Source organism: Trichosurus vulpecula, chromosome 3, assembly GCF_011100635.1.
Source record: "Trichosurus vulpecula isolate mTriVul1 chromosome 3, mTriVul1.pri, whole genome shotgun sequence".
NCBI classification, from domain to species: domain Eukaryota; kingdom Metazoa; phylum Chordata; class Mammalia; order Diprotodontia; family Phalangeridae; genus Trichosurus; species Trichosurus vulpecula.
The window spans coordinates 207,531,543-207,551,797 of record NC_050575.1 but is presented as its reverse complement, the minus strand read 5'-3'; the positions used below and the strand labels follow the sequence as shown (position 1 = coordinate 207,551,797).

The following is a 20,255-nucleotide window of genomic DNA, read 5'->3' as shown; positions in this document are numbered from 1 at the left end:
TCTTCTAGAAAATCCCCAGCAACTCTAGCCTGCGCTGACCTCTTCTTCTGGACTCTGATTTCACTAAGATTTTAGTTACTCCAGGTGTCTTAGCCTTGCTTCTGCTATTAACTTCTAAACTCTGCTAGGGCAGGATCAGAAATGAATGAAAACATTTATTAAGCATTTATTATGCTCCAAGCAATGTGCTAAGCTCTGGGGATGCAAGGAAAAAATAATTTCTTCTCTCACAGATCTTACACTCTAATTGGAGGAGATGACACATATAGAGGGCTTCTCTGTAGGGGAAATGGCAAGGCCCAGGAGTCCTTAGGATAGATGGGGCATCTTCCCTGCAGACCAGGGATCGTGGAGGGTATTGACTCACCACCATTGGGAAGGAGGAAGTAGTCTTAAGGGTAAGAGTGTTGTAGGATTGGAGGATGGAGCTATTGTCAAATAGAAAGATATCATTGGTAGGAAGTTTGGGGTATGGGGTCCGAATGGCCTTGGCCTGGGAAGGGTGGTTCTCTTAATTCCAGCTCAGGCTGGGACCCTTCAAGCCTCAAGATCTGGGTAGATTGGGATGGGGGAGGGGAAATAGGAGGGCAAGAGTTGTCTCACTTGGCTTCTAAGGTCTTTTCTGGCTCTAAATCCTATGTCTTAGAAATTGGAGAAGGTGAGTTTAGTTCCTAATTTGCCCTCTATCCCAGAGCCCATCACTACTTTCTCTTCTCCTCATCTCCCTGTTCCTTGCCTCATTTTTTATACTTACCTGTAGCCTTCTTAGGAGTAACCCAGTGATGAGTGTATAACAGAACCCAATACATACCTACTTAGAGATACTAATATCTCTAATGTAGTATGAGGTGTAGAAGAAAGGGATGTCCTCTGACAGGCTGTCTAACTATGGAGAAGCCACTTCACTGAACTGCAGTCTTATCATGTATTGAATAGGGATGATAATATCTATAGTACCTTCTTCATGTGGTTGTTGTGGGCTTAAATAATAGCTAGCATTTAGGCAGTGTTTTCAGGTTTGCAAAGCACTTTATACATGTTAACTTGTTTGATCCTCACAAAAACGCTGGGAGGTCAATGGTCTTATCCCATTTTACAGATAAGAAAATTAAGGCTGAAAGAGATGAAGTGACTTGCCCAGGCTTTTCACTTCTAGTAAATACTTGAGGCGGGATTCAAACTCAGGTTTTCCTGACTCTCAAGTTCTGTGCTCTATCCACTGAGCCACATAGTTGCCCAGTGAATGAAATAATATGTGTAATGCACTATACACATGCTAGTTATTATTATCCATTCTTTGTTGACTAATGAGTGTTCATCCTGTTCTTGAGTATTTTGAATTGAGGAATGGGAACATCAGCATAGGGGAAACTTTGCTCATACATTGTTATCTACGTGAACATTTACTCCTTCTCCTGCATAATGCTCCATGAGCATAGTCATTTGTGCTTCCTCTCCTTAGAAGTTTCTCTATCTATACAGTAGTAGACTGGGGCTAGACAACAGTTTATACATATATAAAAAAAACAATCTAGTGGTCTTAGTAGACCACTAGCTCAATGTTAGTCAACAGTGTGAGAGAGATGCCAAGAAGGTTTACAGGATCCTGGTCAGCAGGAACAGAGCCACAACTTTCAGGGATAAAGAGGTGATAGCCCTAGTATACTCTACTCCAGTCATCTCACATCAGGAGTATTGTGTTCAATTCTAGGCACTGATATTTGGAAAGGATATTTGTAGGCTGGAGAGCCTCCAGAGAAGGGAAACTAGCATGGTGAAGGACCTCATAAGGGTCAATTAACACTTGGGTAGCTAGATGGCACAGTGGGTAAGATCATTGGACTTGGATTCAGGAAGACCTGAGTTCAAATTCTGCCTCATACTCTTACCAGTTGTGTTAACCTGGCCAGTTCAATTAACCTGTCAGCCTTAGTTTTCTTGTTGGTAAAGTGGAGATGATAATAGTACCTGCCTCACGGGGTTGTTATGAGGATCCAAAGAGATGACATACAAACAGTGTTTTGCAAACCTTAAAGCACTATCTAAATGCTATCATTATTATTAATTGAGGGAGCTGGGGATGTTTAGCATAGGGAAGACACAATAGCTATCTTCAGGAATTTGAAGGATTGTCATATGAAAGGGAGATGAGTAGTTCTGTTTGGTCCCAGAGAGCAAGATTAGAAGTAGCAGGCAAAGTTGCAATATGTATTGTGAGGGAAAACTTCCAGAGCTGTTATTGGCCCTCTCTAAAAGTAGGATGAGATGCCTTGGGAAATGGTGAACTCCTTGTCATTGAAGCTCTTCAAGCAAAGGCTGAATGACTGACTAGCTAATTGAATGACTAATTGGTTGATATATTATAAAAGGGATTCTTGTTTATGTGTGGGTTGCACTAAAATGACTTTTGAGATACCTTCCCACTCCAAGGTTATGAGACTTTGTGACTGCCATTTTTTTCTGTAGTCTTAACATAAACTGATGCCATGCCAGCCCTCACTTCTACACAGCAGATGTAGCAGCCATGTGCTGATAGGAGTTGAGCCAGCCCTTCTCATCCCACCACCCCCTCCCCCCAGCCACAGCCACCCACACATAAGGCAGATGGGAAGCCTGAGAGAAAATGCACAGGAAGGACTAGAAGGAACTTCTGGGTTGGCAGACCACGTGGGAGGTGAGGGACTAGAGATGTTACACAGGAGAGGATCAGGTGCCAATACAGACAGCCAGAACCATGCAGCAAGTTCAGGAGTGAGGTTAGGTGTGGATGGGAGCATGGGAGCTCACCTGATGACTGGTACCATGTTGAGAGTTGTGCACTCTAGTAGGGGAGCCTCACTGACCTATCAGATGCTTAGGGACTGGCTCAATCTCAGAATGTATTCAGATTAGCAATTTCACTAATTGGTGTTGCATCTGAGACTATGCTATGAGACCATGAACCAAATCTCTGAGAAGCAAAATGGAGCTCACTGGGAGGGCTTTTCCCAATTGCTTTATTAAGGGCTCAGATATGAGTCCTTTTGGGGTCCCTTACTGTCTTAAACCATTTTAATAACTTTATTAGCCTTAGTGCTTGCAGAGGATCTGAGAGCCCTTAGGAAAAACATGAACTAGATTCTTGTGCTCCCAGGGGAAACCATGAGTATGGGGCACAAGCTAAAAAATTTTCAGTAGAAGGAAGCCCCCAAGACTAAACCCAGTCTGCTTCAAGATCTTACACAAAACTTACAGAAGGTTTTCTAATCATCAGGTGCTATAGCATGGAAGTCTTTGTTCACACTTGCGCCTTTCCTCTGAGGCACATAGCTGAGATTAATAAATGTGTCCAGTCCCCACCCTCTTACAAAAGGAAGCTGAGTCAGGGCACGGGAGATGAGAAAGAACATAGTACCAAGGTGGTTTATTTGCAAAGCTGTATACAAAAATACACAGTATCTGCCCAAGTGGGAGGGAACCCCTGATACCACACTCATCCTGCCCTTTTCCCCAGTTCCTGCCTGGGACTCCTACTGTTCTCAAAGAATGGACTTCCCTTCTAGAATCCCCAAGGCTTTTTCTCAGCCAGAGGACCACTGACCTAAAAGAGAAAACCCCTGGCCCTTCTAAATCAGGAAAAGAGACTAAAACAACTCCTTTGGCTTCAGGTTTTCCACTCTGGGCCCAACAAGCTGAATTCTCTTCCAGTCTCCTGTTAATGCTCTCTTCCTTCTTCCCTATGCTATCCCTATTAGCCTAATCCCAGATTAAAATGGGATTGCTTCTTACTAAGAGTCTCCTTAGTCTTAGCCCCAGATTCCGGAGAGCCTTGGGAACCATGTTAAAACACCAGCTCATCCACTGAAGGCAAGACAACATCTCTCTCCTGATCTCTCTTAACATGACCTCTTAGCAACCACAGATGATAAGAGAGACACTGCCAAGGAGGGGGCCAGAAATATGCTCATCTTCCAGTTCTATGGAGTGGCAGCAGATGTAGTAAGGGAAGGACCAGACTTAAGGTCTAAAGATCTAGATTCATCTTGCAGCTCTGCTCCCTCTATGCTGTGTGACCTTGGGCATGTCACAACCTCTCTAAACCTCATTTTCTTCATCTGTAAAAGGAGAAAATATTTGGCCCACTGATTTCATGGAGTTGTTGTAAGGAGACAGCGAGGCAATGAGTGTGAAAGCACTCCCTAGATGCATAGTATAATGCAATAATAATAATGTAAACTCTTAAGGCTACTAAAGATGGGATGATGACACTGGCAAGATTCTGTCCTGCTCTCCCCATCCTCCACCTCTTTGCATGGCCAAAGCACTGCTGAGGACAAAGATAAGGAGCATCCTAAACCATTCTGGACCATCGAACATTAACATTTTACCAGTTGGGCCTTTTGGGGACAGGAAAAAAGAACCAGAGACATGGAGTAAATATTCCATTTGTAATGAAGATCAAAAGATGAAGGTAAAAACACACACATACGTGGGGCATGGCGCCCACACAAACAGTGGGTCATCCCACCTGTTATAGGATGGAAACAATACACCTGCCAAGCATGCCTCCCTCTGGCCAGCTTAAAGGTTTGAGGATCTTAGGTTACACTTCCATACTCCTCTCCACCCAGGTACTTTCCACTTCACCACTAACTTCTATTCCCCCAGTTTCCAACGTCCTTTTTGCCCATACCCACCCACCCTGAAGACTTGTTTGGTCCAATGCTTGATGCCCAGCAAAGAAATGGGAAAAAAAAAGTGTGGAGGATGCGATTCTGAGCTTCTCTGGGTCTAATAGCTGTGAGGGCCCCACAGGTCCCTCTCTGACCTTCCTTTTTCCAAGTCTCTTTCTCTCCCCTTTCCCACCCCATCATTGTTCCCCAGAAACAAATAGGATGGCTTCACTGGTCAACTCTTTACATGTACGAACAAAGAAAGCAGAGGATACTTCCCTAGGCCACTACCCTCCCCCTCCCCCCCCAAAAACCCCAGTTCTGGGAAAGCCGCCACCGCTGCTGCTGGAGCTGCTGGTCCAAATTCCTTCTTGCCTCAGGGTCTTTACCTGGAGGCCTCTTCCTTCAGCTCCTTGTTTTTCCGAACTTCTTCAGCGTGTTTATCCTGGAAAGGAAATATGGGAATAGAGTGGGTTAAGTGGCTCCTTCTTTAAAGGCTGAAGAGCAAGAGAATGGGAGACCAGGGACAAGTTCTACAGTAAGAGTGTCTGAACTCGTTTATTTGAGTTATTATCCAAGCAGGGGCCTTGTGAGTCATGGAGCAGGCATGCCACCTCTGCCCTGTCTTCTGGCCATGTCTTGATTTGTGTACATACCAGTCTCCTCATCTGTAAAAATGGACATAATAATGGCACACACCTTACGGGCTTGTTATAAAGATCAAATAAGATTTTATATATTCTTGTTTTTATTCAGTTGTTTCAGTCATGTCCGACTCTTCATGACCCCATTTGAGGTTTTCTTGGCAAAGGTACTGGAGTGGTTTGCCATTTCCTTCTCTAGCTTATTTTACAGATAAGGAAACTGAAGCAAACAGGGTTAAGTGACTTGCCCAGGGTCACACAACGAGTAAGTGTCTGAAGTCAGGAAGATGAGGCTTCCTAACTACAGGCCTGGCACTCTATCCACTATGCTACCTAGCTTCCCTGAAGAGATTTTATATATACATATATAATTTTGCAAACCTTAAAGCGCTATATAAATTCTGATAGTCATCATCAGCACCATCATTATTATCTGGGTGTAAAATCACTGTCCATTTGTTTTCCCATAATCAAATTTTCCCTATTACCCACCTACTTATCTACTCTCTCCTTCTCATCTAGCATCAACCTTATAGGATCACCAATACAGAGCTAGAAGGGACCTTTGAGTCCATCTCATAAATGACAAAACCAGGGCCCAGGGAAGTTTAGTGACTTGGTATTAAGGTAGTAAACATCAGATTTGGAATTTGAACCTGGGTCATAGGATCATGGACTTTGAACTGGAAGGGACCTCAGAAAGCCATCTGGTCCAAAACCCTCATTTTATAGATGAGGAAAGTAAGGTAACCTCTGGTAAGCTCCAAGGCATTAAGAGATAAGTCTATGGTCACACAGGCAGGATTTGAACCTAGCACCTCCGATTCAGGAGTCAATACCCTTTTCATTACATTATACTGCCTCCCATCTGCTTTTGATCACTCTTCTACCTACCATGACTGCTCTGCCATCTCTCACCCTCTTATTCATTTGTTCTTTGAAACATTTCTACCTCTATGTATGTGCACATCTAATGTGCATGTAATAGTTAGGCATGTGAATGTGTAACTATATTGTTGGGAGAGCCTTTGGGTATAATGAGGGTGAATTTGTGGGAATGAGTGTGGAATAAGAGCATACTTCATGTGCCTTCCCTCTGTTGATTATTTCTTACTCATCCTGTGTATACCTTGTTTGTCCGTAGTTGTTCACATGTTTGTTTTCTCCCTTTAGATCAGGGACTATGTTTTACCTTTCTTTGTAGCCTCAGTGCTTAGCACAGTGACACATAGCAGGCACTTAATAAATGTTTTCTGACTGATTTACCCCATGTCTATATATTCAGGATATATGTTCTACACTAGCATCTTCCTCCAATATCTCATCATAACATGGCTATGCCACTGAAGGTAATTTCTGACAAGCCCTATCAGGCTGGAGAAACTTCCACTATGCACTCAGTGACAGGTGGGCCTCTGTTGTCCTAGAACAGGATTCCATAAGTTTAGAAAGGCTCATCACTATAAGGTTGGCTACTAGTGTGTGTGTGTGTGTGTGTGTGTGTGTGTGTGTGTGTGAATTTTTTTTTTTTGACTACTGCAACTCATGAAATTGTGTGATCAGGTATGGAAGTATTATAATCTGTGTCAGTGTAAGAATGACACACTGATGATATCAGAGATCTTTTCAAGTATGGAAGAATAGGGGATGTGTTCATAGGTTTATGTGTTTTTCCATATAAACTTATTTGTGTTAATGCACAATGCCTATAATTCGTAATTAAGAATTGTGGACTGGAGGAAAAACTGCCATCCTCAAGGGTGGGTGTGATGAACTTTGAGTGAGCAGTGGGTAATAGGACTAATTCTATTAACAGAAGGATGCTACTAAGTCCCTCACTGAATTATTAATGAGATGTCAGTATCTGTAATAGTTGAGTGCCTCCTGGCTATTCCCAAACCAAGCATGTAGGCCAGGGATTGGCAACCAAGTAGTAAGACAACAATCTGACCCCTTTTCCCCCTAAGGTTGTTAACTGCATGCCAACCTCTGCCTTGTGAGTGGGAGTCCAGATTGATCTGTTTCATCTTTCAAAAATGGGGGTACCAAAGTAGCACCATGGTTTAGGGGATCAATTAATACTGACTTAAGTGGCCTCTTTGGCACATATACTACAGGTGTGTAGTATACTCCTGACTTAGGCCAGTGTTGTAGCTAGCTAGCTAGTTTTGGGGTGCCCTTGCTTGGCCTTGTAAGGGCAAAGTTGAACTGGGGTGAGGACTAATGTTGGAATCGATTTCCTTCCTCTCTCTAGAAAGACTGTGAAGTATGTTGGGGGGGGCGGTGTTACATATTCTGCCAATCAGTCACTATATTAGACACTTTGCTTAACTTTTAAGGAGAGTACTAGGGGAAGACAATTGTGAAATGATTGTGATGTATAAAACAAAATGGATCCACAAAACATATATATATATATGAAAGAAATTGAACTAGGGCAAGCCTGTCAGGTAGCCATTCCTTGGCATTTCCCTCAGACTCACATTACCATAGAGATATGTGAATTCTTTTAGTGAGGGAGTGGTTCTAGTGATTAGAGCATATGAGAACTTACACATAGCCTAAAACGACTTTTAAAAAAATCTTATTTTTATTAATGGTTTTTATTTTTATAACACCTTCATTTTAAAATATATCCTTCCCACTTCCCTACCCAATAAGCCATCCCTATGCAACAACCTATTGTTGTAGGTGGTGCTGAAATCTCACCAGGTAAATGTTGTGAACGATGGCAAAACATCTTATGAGATAGTTTCCCCTTCTTCCTTCACTCCATGCCACCCCTCCCCTCTTTTAGGCCATGAAAAGATGGATAAAATGTTGTGCAAGATTTGGGATGTGACTGACTGTATGAGATCTCAGAACCATGCAAAACTTTGGGTGAGAGCTAAGGCGGCAGTGATGACTATTCGAATGGAGTCAATCTTTTCAACAAGCATTTATTAGATGCTTCCTAAGTTTTAGTCAGTGTCCTAAGGACTGGAGATCCAAAGAAAAGCAACAACATGATTGTGATTGATTGGGATCCCCCTGGGAAATCCAGCGTCGTCATCCACCATGAGTAGAGTGGCCAATGGTAACTAGAGGGGCACACAAAAGCCTGAGTGGAAGGTAAACACCTGAGAAGTATTTTCTTTCTCCTTCCTATTTACCCTGCTCCCTATTGTTCTAGACAGAGATTCATCCTTAGCATCTTCTACTACCTTTTCGCTGATCTCATTTAGCTAAAAGAACTTCATTCTCCATTGTCTTGCTGAGTATGATCTTAAATGCCTTTAGAATTCTCTGTGTGGAGAGTGGGGTATAGCTCTGTGGAGATTTTATATTTAACAGAATATATAAGGTAGAACCCCACATTCTGGCTTGGTGGGGTGTTTGTGAGCCACTTATTATGTATATTTTAAAATTGCTCTTCCAACAAGCAGAGCCCTAAAGCCTAAATTCATGTGGTCACTTTTATCATCTCTAGAAGTTGTATGTAGTTGTAACTGTGAGTATGGCCCACCTGGATAGTAAGATGCTGAGGGTCCCTGTGGCTTAACCCTCTTCCCACTCAGCTCTAGGAAGCAAGGGCAAGGCATGAAGGGAGGGAGGAGCTAAGAGGGACTAGAGGACAGAGTCCCACTTCCAAAATGACGCAGAAGGCATAGACAGCAATAGCCTGCGAAGATTTCAACCCCACCGTCTTTCTTCTCCTGCAGGGGTTTTGGGAAGGAAAGATGCCTTGCCAATGTTCACATTTGCACTGTGAGATTTTGGCACAGACCCCATAAGTGTTGTGTTACACTTATAATAAGGAAAAAGAAAAAAAGCATTTCAGCAAAACCAATCAAAATGTTAACTGTGTCTAACACTATATACCATATGAAATCACTTTTTCAGTAGACCAAGTGTCACTTTGACCTTAGCATAGACACTCTGAATTAGCTGACCTTTCTCAAGGCCTAACCTAAATGAAAACCCAGATCTCTTTCTAGAGAGGTTTTAGAAATCCTGAAGCTCTGAAACAGTATAAGGACCCACTGGTGTGAGTCTACAGAGCTCAGTGTAAGTTAGTAGAGATGATAGTCATTCAATATATATACATTCATTCATTCACCATCTTTATATTGGGGAATGGGAGGTATGGAATCAGCAAGGCTGACCTACTTTTCTACTTCCTTTGAGAAGACCTATCTCTTTCTTCCCCATTGATCTCTTTCACTAGGTGGCATGTTTCAGGTCATACAGCTGAAATCCTGGAACAATATTCAAGTCTTCTAAATAATCCTTGGTTGGAACTCTCACTACCTTCATAAGATAAGGTTTGGAGCCTGCACTAACATCCCACCATGTCAGTTTCCTCAGGGGCCTAAGTAACATTGGCATTTTGCTTCCTTCAGAGAGGAAAAAAAACCTCTGGCTATTGTAGCCAAGGGTAGCTATGTAACTTTGGGATCAAGTAGGGAGGAACGAGGGCCACACTGCTCACCATGGGATGAGGCCACCGATCGGGTCCTGGGAGTCACCGCGCAGCGGGCGGCTCCTAGAAATAAAACACATAGCTGGAGCTGTCTCCTGGGAGTTGCAGGAGGCTTGAGGCCAGCTACCCTAGCCTTGAAACCAGGGAAATGAGACCATTATGTTCTTACGCAGAATAGGCTGCTATATAGGGTTTTCAAATGGGAAGGGACCTTCGGGATCATCTATTTCAACCCTGCCATTTTCACACGAGGTAACTGAGGCTCCAGCAGATAAAAGGCTTTTGCTAGGCAACACAGATATCAAGGCCTTCTTAACAGAATACTCTTTCTATTGGACCCCATTGATATGTGAGACCTACCTCCTAGCTCTTGGATTTCTCAGTTTTTGGTAACTCTTTCTTTTACTGACTGGAGGCACCAAATTGCAAGGACCTGTGCTTACCTCAGCTGACTTCAGTTCTGAGAGAAATATTTTTCCTGACCAATAGGCACCTAAGATCATCATTCCTTGGACTTAAGCCAAGAGCTCAACTCAGTTCAGTATCTTTCCACTGATTCCATGTGGTTATTTATGGTTAGAGATGGGACTGAAGACCTGATAAGTATCTATTGCATAACTATACCTTGAGAATATGACCTCTCCATCCCACTCTAGGAACCATGAAGATTCAAGTGGGAAAGGGGAAATATGTTCTGATCTATTTAGGAATATACTTTCTTTTTAAAATTTATTTTTTTAATTTATGAAATAAAACAAGCATTTCTATAATATAGTAGAATTTTTTAAAAAGATGATTGCACATGAAACTGCAAATCTATCATGTACAACTTGCTATTCCTTTTAAATATATAATAAAGTTATCATGTAAATTACTTTTTTCGCCTTTTTTCTTTCCTCCTCCACTCCTACCCTAGAGGTGATATGTGTGTGAATACATATAAACATACACACATACAATCATACACATATAGGTATGTATACATACACATGTGCACACACATGCATGCATATGCACACCCAGGCATGTATGCACACACATGCATACACATATGTACACATACATACACACATGCACACATATATGTATGTATGTATGTATGTATGTATGTATGTATGTATGTATACATACTTTCAATGGAATGCTTAGAGAATTCCACTTGCTTAGAAAATCCCAGTAACTAAAACAGGTTCTTCCCGCACTCAGTGGGTTGGCTACTCACCATGTATGGAAGCAGGCTGATGTGAAAGGCACTACGATTTGCCTTGAGACCCACGTACCTTCTCTTGCAGACGTTCCAACATTGCAGCAAGATGGGCTTCCCGGTTCTCCTTGTTGGATTCCATTTTCTGTGTCAGCTTCTCCTTTGCCATCTTAATGAAGTTGTTATTTTCCTCAATGGCTTTCTGGATCACCTCCCGCTCATGCTCTCGCTTCTCAGCTAAGTGTTTCAGGAGCTCAGCTTCTTGGTACTAGGGAAGCACGATGAAGGGAGGTGGCACATGAGAATCAATATGCTGATGCTATACCTGTTTGTCCTCACCCTAAACATGAACACTCTCGACCTTGAACCTTCTCTTTTGGCTGAAATTCAGAGCAACCAGGTTTACTTCTTAGGTCCCCCCACCACTCATGAACTTCACATGTCACCTCTTCTTCTACCTCATTCTCCAGCTTCCACATCCCATGAGCTCTTGGGTGCTTTTCTGTTTTTCCATTTCCATTTACCATTTCAACCTTCTCTAACATGTTGGACTTTCCCCCAAGTCCTTGTTTTTTCCTCCAAGGCCCTATTGAGAGGAAGTGTGGTAGGGTGGCTAGACCTCAGCTTTAGAGTCAAGAAGATCTAGGTTTAGGTCCTACCTTTGACATTACCAGGTGAGCCCAGTTAAGTCACTTATCCCCTCAGTGCCCCAAGCAGCTCTGAGACTACAAGTTACAGGTGAGTGGCTGCTCTGAACCAGTGTAGGGAGTTTCCACACTGATGAAATCATAGGTCCAGAACAACGATGACAAAAACAGCTGAGGCTGAGCCTTTATTTGGCACTCAGCCTATACTAAGACAGGAAGAATGGTGTGAACAGAATGCTGGACTTCTCAGAGAAATCTTGGTTTGACTCATGCTTCTGACACTAGCTGTTTGACCATGGGCAAGTCAAGGAACATCTGAGCCCTGATTTCCTTGTCTGTAAAATGCCAACAATAATGAAATCATGTATCTAAGGTATTTAAAAGCACTGTATCAATAACAATTTCATCTATCTACACACATATACACACACATGTAGAGATTATATATATATATATGCCTCATGTAGCGTGACCCAAAAATCTTAGTGCATTTTAAGCTTTAATAACTTAAAATGTTAAGCATTGTAAGCTATTTTTACCATTTTTAGCTCTAACAGATCAAATTTTAAACAATTTTAAGCATTTATAGTGTTAATAGCTTAACATACACTAGACTTTTGGGAGACTCTTTTTTTTACTTGTCTGCATCTCTTCTTTGATTACATCCTAAGCTCTGTCAGAGTGGGGACTATGGCTTATGTTTCTCTGTATCCCCCCCTTAGTCCTGTGTCTCTCACATAATAGGTACTCAGTAGTAAATATTCACAGAAGCAGCTAGGTGGCATTATAGAAGGTAGAGTACCAGGCCTGGAGTCAGGAAGGCTCATCTTTCTGAGTTCAAATATGGCTTCAGACAATCCCTAGCTGTGTGACCCTGGGCAAGTCCCTTTACCCTGTTTTGCCTCAGTTTCCTCATCTGTAAAATGAGCTAGAGAAGAAAATGGCAAATCCTCCAGCATCTTTGCCAAGAAAACTCCAAATGGGGTCACAAAAAGTTGGATGTGATTGAAAAATGACTGAAAAATATTCATAGATTGATTCTGGTTGAAACCCAGCTCTGTGTCATCACTTCAAATCCCTCTTCTGCTCCTCTTGCCACTCTTTTTGATTGACTCAGTTTCCTTTTCCTCTCTGCTCTAGGCTGTGTTTTACTTTTCTGTTTTCATCTACCATCCTGTGACCTAACTCTTGTCTCCTGCTCCCACCCCAGCTGTAAAAATGCCACTTTTCTCCTATCTTTCTATTCCTTGGAGGGAGGACACAAGAAGTGAAACTCACCTTCCGCCTCTCTTCCGCAGCTTCTAACTTCTTCTGGATCTCCTCCAAGGATGGGTCTCGCCGCCGGGGCAGTGAGGCATTGAATTCAGGGACCCCATCGAAGGAAGGTGGCTTCAGGATGACCTCGAAGGACTGGCCCGAGGTGCACTTATTCAGTTCTATAACTTCCATGTCAGAAATGACACACCAGTTCAGAGCCACAGTGTCTGCTGTAGGGAGCAGAGAAGGTGGTAGTCAGATGCTAAGACCCAACCACACATGAACATCCTGTTGTGTATGGTGTGTGTGCATTTGTATGTGTGTGCACATGTGCACATGTACACCCCTGTATGCCAGGAGAGTACCAGGGGACCAAGGTGGTGATTTTTAACCTCTGAGAGTTTCTTTCTGGTTTCCTGCTCTTAAGATTCATTAGCTGTTTATTGCAGTGATTTCTAAGAGTAATTTCTACAGCAATATAGTCATGTGGAAGACATGCTTCTCCTTTGCTTGTGTGTGGATTCCCCATAAAACACCTGGAAAATGCACATGTGATCAATCAATCCACCAACAATAAGCTTTCATTAAGTTCTTGCTATTGGGTATACAAAGGTGAAAACAAGACAGTCTCTGCCTTCAAAGAGCTCACTTTCTAATAGGAGAGATAACATGTGTATGTGTATATATGTACATTCACATATATTTATATATGTTTATCTTCAAATAACTTACTTTCCGATGGGAGAGACAACACAACACACAATACAATACATGTAAACATATATATATATATATATGTAGATAGATAGATAGATAATATATACACACATGTGCAAATGCAAAACACAGAAAGCAGGAACAAAGATATTTGGAGTTCTGGAGTGGGGGAAGTGAGGACAGACATAAAGGCCTACGACATTTCTCTTTAATTTTGGTCAGTCCTGAGAAGCCCAGGTACAAAGTTTCTAACCTAACCCCTCAGTCTGATGGATCTTATGGAGCTGGGAGAGATTGTGATCGATAAGATGTAAACTCCTTAAGGCCAGCGACATTTTGTTTTGTCTTTGTATTTGTCCCTAGCAGCTAGCACGTAACAAATGCTTAATAAATGCTTGTTGAATGCTTTAAACCAGGGAAAAATTTTAACCTGCTAAAGAGGAGCCACCTAGTCATCAAATGTGCAGGGGACCCAAGCACCCCAAATCATGACAAATAGCAGCATCAGTGTAAATCCCATCAACACCTTTTTTTAAGCCTCTTAAATATAAATTCTCTGTGACTCGGGCCATCAGAGAAACGGACAATCTCTTATGAACTTGTTACCATTCACCTCTCTTTGAGAGAGTTTAGAAGGCACGTTTGCTGGGGCTTCCTAAATATTCCTTAATACTATAGGCACACATTTATGTCTTCATCATGCTGTCTAGACTCTCATACTCAAGTAGAGCTAGAAGGGACCTCATCCAATGCCTTCAATTTGCAGATGAGGGAACTGAGACCCAGAGGAGTTAAGTAATTCGTCCAAGGCCACCGAGGGTATAAGTATCAGAAATAGGATTTGAACCTAGGTTCTCTGACCTGAGAGCCAGAGCTCTTTCCACTCTGTGTGTGGATAGGTATATGTGCGTGTGTGTATAAAGATGTGTATAAGTGTGTATGAAGTACATATGTGTTTATATGTGTGTCACTGGGATTTGATTGTAATCTGTGAAAGGAAGAAGGCTATGGTATAGAAATGTGCTATGAAATTGAGGTGAATTATAGGGTTACAAAAAACTCCAGGACCCTTGGCCATCTGCTTTCAGAATTAGGGTCTTGTTACTTACCGTCATATTTATAGGAAGATTTATTCAGGGGATCAGCCAGGAAGCAGGAACAGAAGAGGGACACTAGGGGGAGCTCTTTCATCTTCTCTTTATAAGCTGTAGAAACATTGGCCAGGAATTCACTGAAATGGTAAAAGACTGCATGGTCTTCAGTCTAAGCTCAAAGTCTCCATGTGGGATCAAGTTGAGAGTACATTGGCCCACACCCAGTAGTTCCCCTCCAACTGCCTTACAATCCCCTTACCCCCATTTTGATTCCCTGGTCAGGCTCTATTTCAGCTCTCATGGTGAGCTTAGGATCATCTCCACCATTCCCCAACACACATGCCTTTGCCTGCCTGTCAAATATCAGAAGGGACCTTAGCCATCAGGCATTGTGATGCAGGAGAGGGCTGACTTTGGGTTCAAATACTATCCTGGACACTTGCTACTTACGCCATCTTGGGTGGTTTCTCATTTGTAAAATGAAGAGGTTGGATTAGGTGACCTCTGGAGTATTTTCCGACTCTAAGTCTATGTTCCAGTGCCATCATTTCACAGACAAGGAAACTGAGGCTCAGAGAGAGAAGGTCCTACATAATGGGTAAGGGACCTTAGAAATCATCAGGATAGATGAATCCTCCTTCCCCTCTGGGCCTCCATTTCCTTATATATAGAATGATTAGTTTGGATCATAGATTTATTTAGAGATCTACTGGGTCATCTAGTCTAATTCCCTCATCTTACAGATGAGGAAACATGTTTGGAGAGGTTGTGACTTTTGGCAGTGCTGGTATTCAAACTAGGGCTGGAATTTGTATCAAGGCTCTCAAGCTCCAAGGCCGGCACTTTTTACTATTCCTCAATGAATAAGTGGCAGAGTCAGAACCCTTTATGCTATACTTTATTGTCTCATGCTTACTGCACCTGCAGGGGTCCATCAGACACATGAGCTCTTGGGCGTGAAAGAGAGAAGACAATTTTTGCTTTCTTTTCCACTCCCTTAACTCTCCTCCTAGCACCTCTTGCTTACTTCCTAGCAACTACTCTGAAACCCAAGCTTCATAGTTAGGAGCAGGGAGCATCTCTGGGAAAGGGCATAGATTCCAGGCCCTCACCACAAATCTACAGATCCCTACTCTGCTCTCTGTGCCTTTTTAGCCTGGATACTCCCCAGCCCTACTAAGTCTCTTAAGAAGTCCCACTTCCTCCTTTCTTTGCCTTCAGGTCCTTAGGAAAAGAACCTCATTTTGCACAGTACATGTATTTAATCTAGTTCCTAGGGGAAATGTACAGTTACTGTGGGATGTGTGAGGGGTGGGAGGGAAGTTCTCACTCCACTTTCATTCCTCTGTGGCTTGCAAGTCCCAAGGGTCCTCAGAGTCTTCCCTACTGGGAAAGAGTGGGGCCATAGAGCATATGCTTGTAAGGGGAATGATTCTAACCCTACCCATTTGCTGAACTCTACAAATGATAGTTCTGGCAAATGCCAGGAGGACACATGAAAGACAAAGATCCTTCCCTTTCTGAACCCTCAAAGCTCACTTTTAAAACTTTTCTTCTGACATTTATCAAAAAGCAGCATGGTACAGTGCATACAGCAGGCCTGTAGACTAGTTTCTTGTCCCATGTCTGACATATGCTGGCTATAGGATCTGGAGCAAATAACTTACCCTCTCAGTTCCTCAGGCAGCTCTCTTAGACTATGTATTAGAGGAGGGTTGCTGATCTGCATTGGTGGAGGGAGTTTCCATACCAGGAATTTCCACACACCAATAAAATCACAGGTCCAGTCTACCTGTTCCTTCCTCATGGCACACATCACATCTACCTGGCATCACAGTAGTTGCTTATGTATATATCTTTCACTCCCTGAGATAGATCTTATTCATTCTTAAATCCCTCTCAGTGTCTTGTACACAGTAGATGCTTAATGATTGTTTGTTGAATAAAGGATTTGAAGAGCTGTTCTGATCACTCATTGCCTTTAGAAAAACCTGTTTCAATTAAGTTCATTACACATGTATTAAGCACCAACGATGTGCCAGGTGATAGGGATACAAAGAAAAATGAAACAGTCTTGTCTCCCAAGAAGAATACATTCTATTAGGAGAGAAAAAAGTCCACAAATGAGCAAACATAAAATATATAGAGTAGATAGAAATTAATTTTCTAAAGCATTTGGGAGAACTGCTTTTTGTTTGATTATAAAAGCCAAAGTTGAATTTTGCTACCAGTTTATCCCTGTTTTCTTCCTGGGGTCCTGCATAACTGTCACTCATTCACCCCAAGCGGATAGAATCAGGGAGTAGGTAGGCCACATCCCCTCCAACCCTACCCTAACATTATTCAATACATCTTTACAAATCACTCCCAGCTCAGCATCTCTCTTGTTCTTCCCTTCATTTCCTATTTATCCTTACTGTATGAGCAACTTCTGGTACATACCTGCAAGAGTCATTTTATCCAGGGAGCTGGAGGCTGTTGTCTATCAATGAAGGGTCTGCCACAACCAGAAGCTGCTATAGCAACCTGAAGAGAGGAGGAGAGTTTTGCCTGTTGACAGGTTATCCATCCATAATAAAGCCAATAGCTTCATTCAACATTATTCACAAGAAACACTGGTATCTAATAGGGGAGGGTTTCCCCAATCCCTCAAACAATCCATCAATATGCATGTATTATGCATCCACGTGCCAACCACTGTATTAGGTACTAGTGATGCAAAAACAAAAGGGAAGCAGTCCCTGCCCTCAAAGAGCTTATGTTCTATTAGAGGACATAACATATATGTAAACAGTTACATATAAGATAATAAAGCAAAGACAAGGCAGCCTTTCAGGAGAAGGTATTAACAGGTAGGAGGACAAGGAAAGGATTCATGTTGGAACTGGTGTCTGAGATAGTCTTGAAAGAACCAGGCATTCCAGATGGTGGGGGTGAGGAGAGAGAGCATTCCAGGCAAAGGGAGCAGGCATGCGAAGGTACGTAGAAGGGACATGGAGTGTGTAAGGAACTGTAGAACTATAGAGTGTGTGAAAAGGAGTACTATGTAAGAAGACTGGAAAGCTAGGAAAGGGCCATATTGTAAAGAGCTCTAAGTGTCAAGCCGTGGAGCTTAGATCTTATTCCAAAGGTCATAGCAAGTCATGGGAGTTTAATGAAAAGGTGAGTGATGTGGTCAAACCTCTGGAGATTCTCACTTTTACATACACCAACCCAGAAACCCCAAGATTTACTTCCCTCACCTCCCTAATGAACTTTCATGTCCAGGCATGAATGGGGCTTGTAGATATGGCTACACTGTCTACTCCTGGGTTCTTCTTCCTGGTCTCAAACTCACAAGCAAACACTGAGTCCCTAAACCTTTATGAATTAAGTGGTATCAATTCTGCTCCTTGAGGGCAATGACTGACTGCTTTCTTTTGTCGTTGTATTCCCAGTACTTAGCATAGTGTCTGGTGCACTCTATAATAGGTGATTAATAAATGCCTGTTGTGTTGCTCTAGATTGCATTGGATTTGTAAACCCTGCATTCAGAACTCTGGTTTGCTCAGAAGCACATGTTGGGGACTGAATTAGAAGCCTGAATTGGCTCAAGGAGGTTAAATAAAGGTAGAACTAGTAGATCTCAAATGAAAGAAATTGGGGGATATCCTCAAACCTGGGATAAAGCTCAGGCTTAGCTCACACCAGGCTCCTTCTACTCTTTCCATTATGCATTCTTACTTCTGATGGGATGCTTAGGTGCCTGTGTTTTGACCCCAATTCCAAAATCACATTTATCCCTAGCCTCAAAACACCATCCCTGGCAGTTTCTTCCTAGCCCAAAGACACTATGCCTAGCAACTAATGATGTGTGGGCCCTGGCAATACACTTATCTCTCTTCCTGATACAGTAGCCAGCTGCACTGAAAGAATTTATTAGTTTGAACTAGCTTTGTACCAGCTCATAAAAATATTTAGTATGCACTTGACTATCTATTCCAACTCCCTACCTCATTATATGCATTCTGGACTCCTCACTATGTGTATCCTAGACTTTAGACATATGTATACTTCCTACATCTATCTTGTCAAACAAGACATTGATAGGTGGCAGTCTGGGCATTTCTCAGTCAGCTCTGACTACTAGTTGATTTAGTGATGTTGCAGGCCTAAAACCATACCTCCATGTAGCGCCCCCTCCCGCCCCCACCTTGGGCTTTTCTCAGTGAACTCTGGGTGAAATACCTGTGCAGTAGATACAAAAAGTACATGTTCCTTTAAGAATTTACCACTCCTTAGCCACTGCCTAATCTTGCCCTGAATCACCTAGTTAGCATATCTGGCACATGTTTTACTCTTGTTTATCCCATATAAACATTAAATGTACCCCTTTTAGATTGCAGGTTCCCTAAGAACTCTTGCTAGCTGAAAAGCATAACAACAAATCTTTGCCACCTTGACTTAAAGAATGCTTGAGTTTGTGAATTCATTACAGATGACCCCATCAAGTACTCTGGTCCTTGAGGGGTACCCCCTCCCAAGTCCATCATTTCCTTACTTAATGTCATTAGTTTTGATATCAGGAGTTTGAAACCTCCAGCTGGAGCTTAAGCCTAAAGGCCACTTGAACAAGTTCAATATAAAGATGTGTGTAACACCTGTAACAGTTATCCCTCTAGTAGTGTTTATATTTTAAAAGAAGACCCCTGAAGATCATAATATGTTCATCCAAAGGAATGAATCTCTAATTGTGGGAATGATGATTGAACTTTATCCTCAAACCCTCCCATTTATGAAAGTTAGGTTAGTTTTTCCTTAAAAGGTATTAAAACTATCCTTGAAATTTGGTTGGCTAATGACAAAGCTTCCTGGTTACTTGGGTACAAAACACCCAGGACATCCAGAACTTCTTCCTGAAAACAGCAAGAACAGAAAGCTGTCCTCAACCCAATCGATGTTTTGTCCTTGATGAAGATCCCTTTCCTGCTCTGAACACCCCTACCCTGCTCTGGCTAAGCGAATCTCCTTTTGTTGCATGTTAGATGGATTATGAGTGTCTCGTTTCATTCTGATTCCTCACCAAATTACCAAATGCCTAACTCGAGTCAGGCCCAGACTTTTACCATAGGAGAGAGACATTTAAGGAGCATACTTTCAAACCACAGAATTGTAGAATTTTAGAATTGGAAAGACCTTGAAAGCTCAGATTAGAGTCCAATGCCATTCATTTTACAAATGAGGAAACTGAAGGCCAGAAAGATTGAATGATTCATGTACTTTAGATAGTTGAAGGACTGTCATATGAAACTGGGATCAGATTTGTTCTTTTTGGCCCCAAAGTGAAGAATGATGAACAATGGATGGAAGGTGCAAAGGGCAAATTTAGGCTTGATATCAGGACAAAACTACTAAGAGTTAAAATTGTCTAGGGGTGAAATGGAGGTAGGAAGCTCACTCTCCTTGGAAGTCTTTAAGCAAAGACTAAATGAGCACTTGCTGGTTATATTGTAGTTTTTTCTTTTGTTTTATTTTTCTGGCATTAGTTGGACTAGCTAGCTTCTGAGCTCCCTTCAGACCCTAAGATTCCATGATTCTG

General features: G+C 42.2%; 1 protein-coding gene across 1 annotated transcript; it reads right to left on the bottom strand.

The window, feature by feature from the left end:
- Positions 1-4,987: 4,987 nt before the first annotated feature.
- Positions 4,988-14,782, bottom strand: STMN4 (stathmin 4). The gene is made up of 4 exons (XM_036751323.1): positions 14,693-14,782; positions 12,888-13,096; positions 11,039-11,230; positions 4,988-5,097 (listed from the first exon to the last, which is right to left on the bottom strand). Exons 1-4 carry the CDS (start codon positions 14,772-14,774, stop codon positions 5,038-5,040), a joined length of 543 nt encoding a protein of 180 aa, XP_036607218.1. The 5' UTR covers positions 14,775-14,782; the 3' UTR covers positions 4,988-5,037.
- Positions 14,783-20,255: the final 5,473 nt, after the last annotated feature.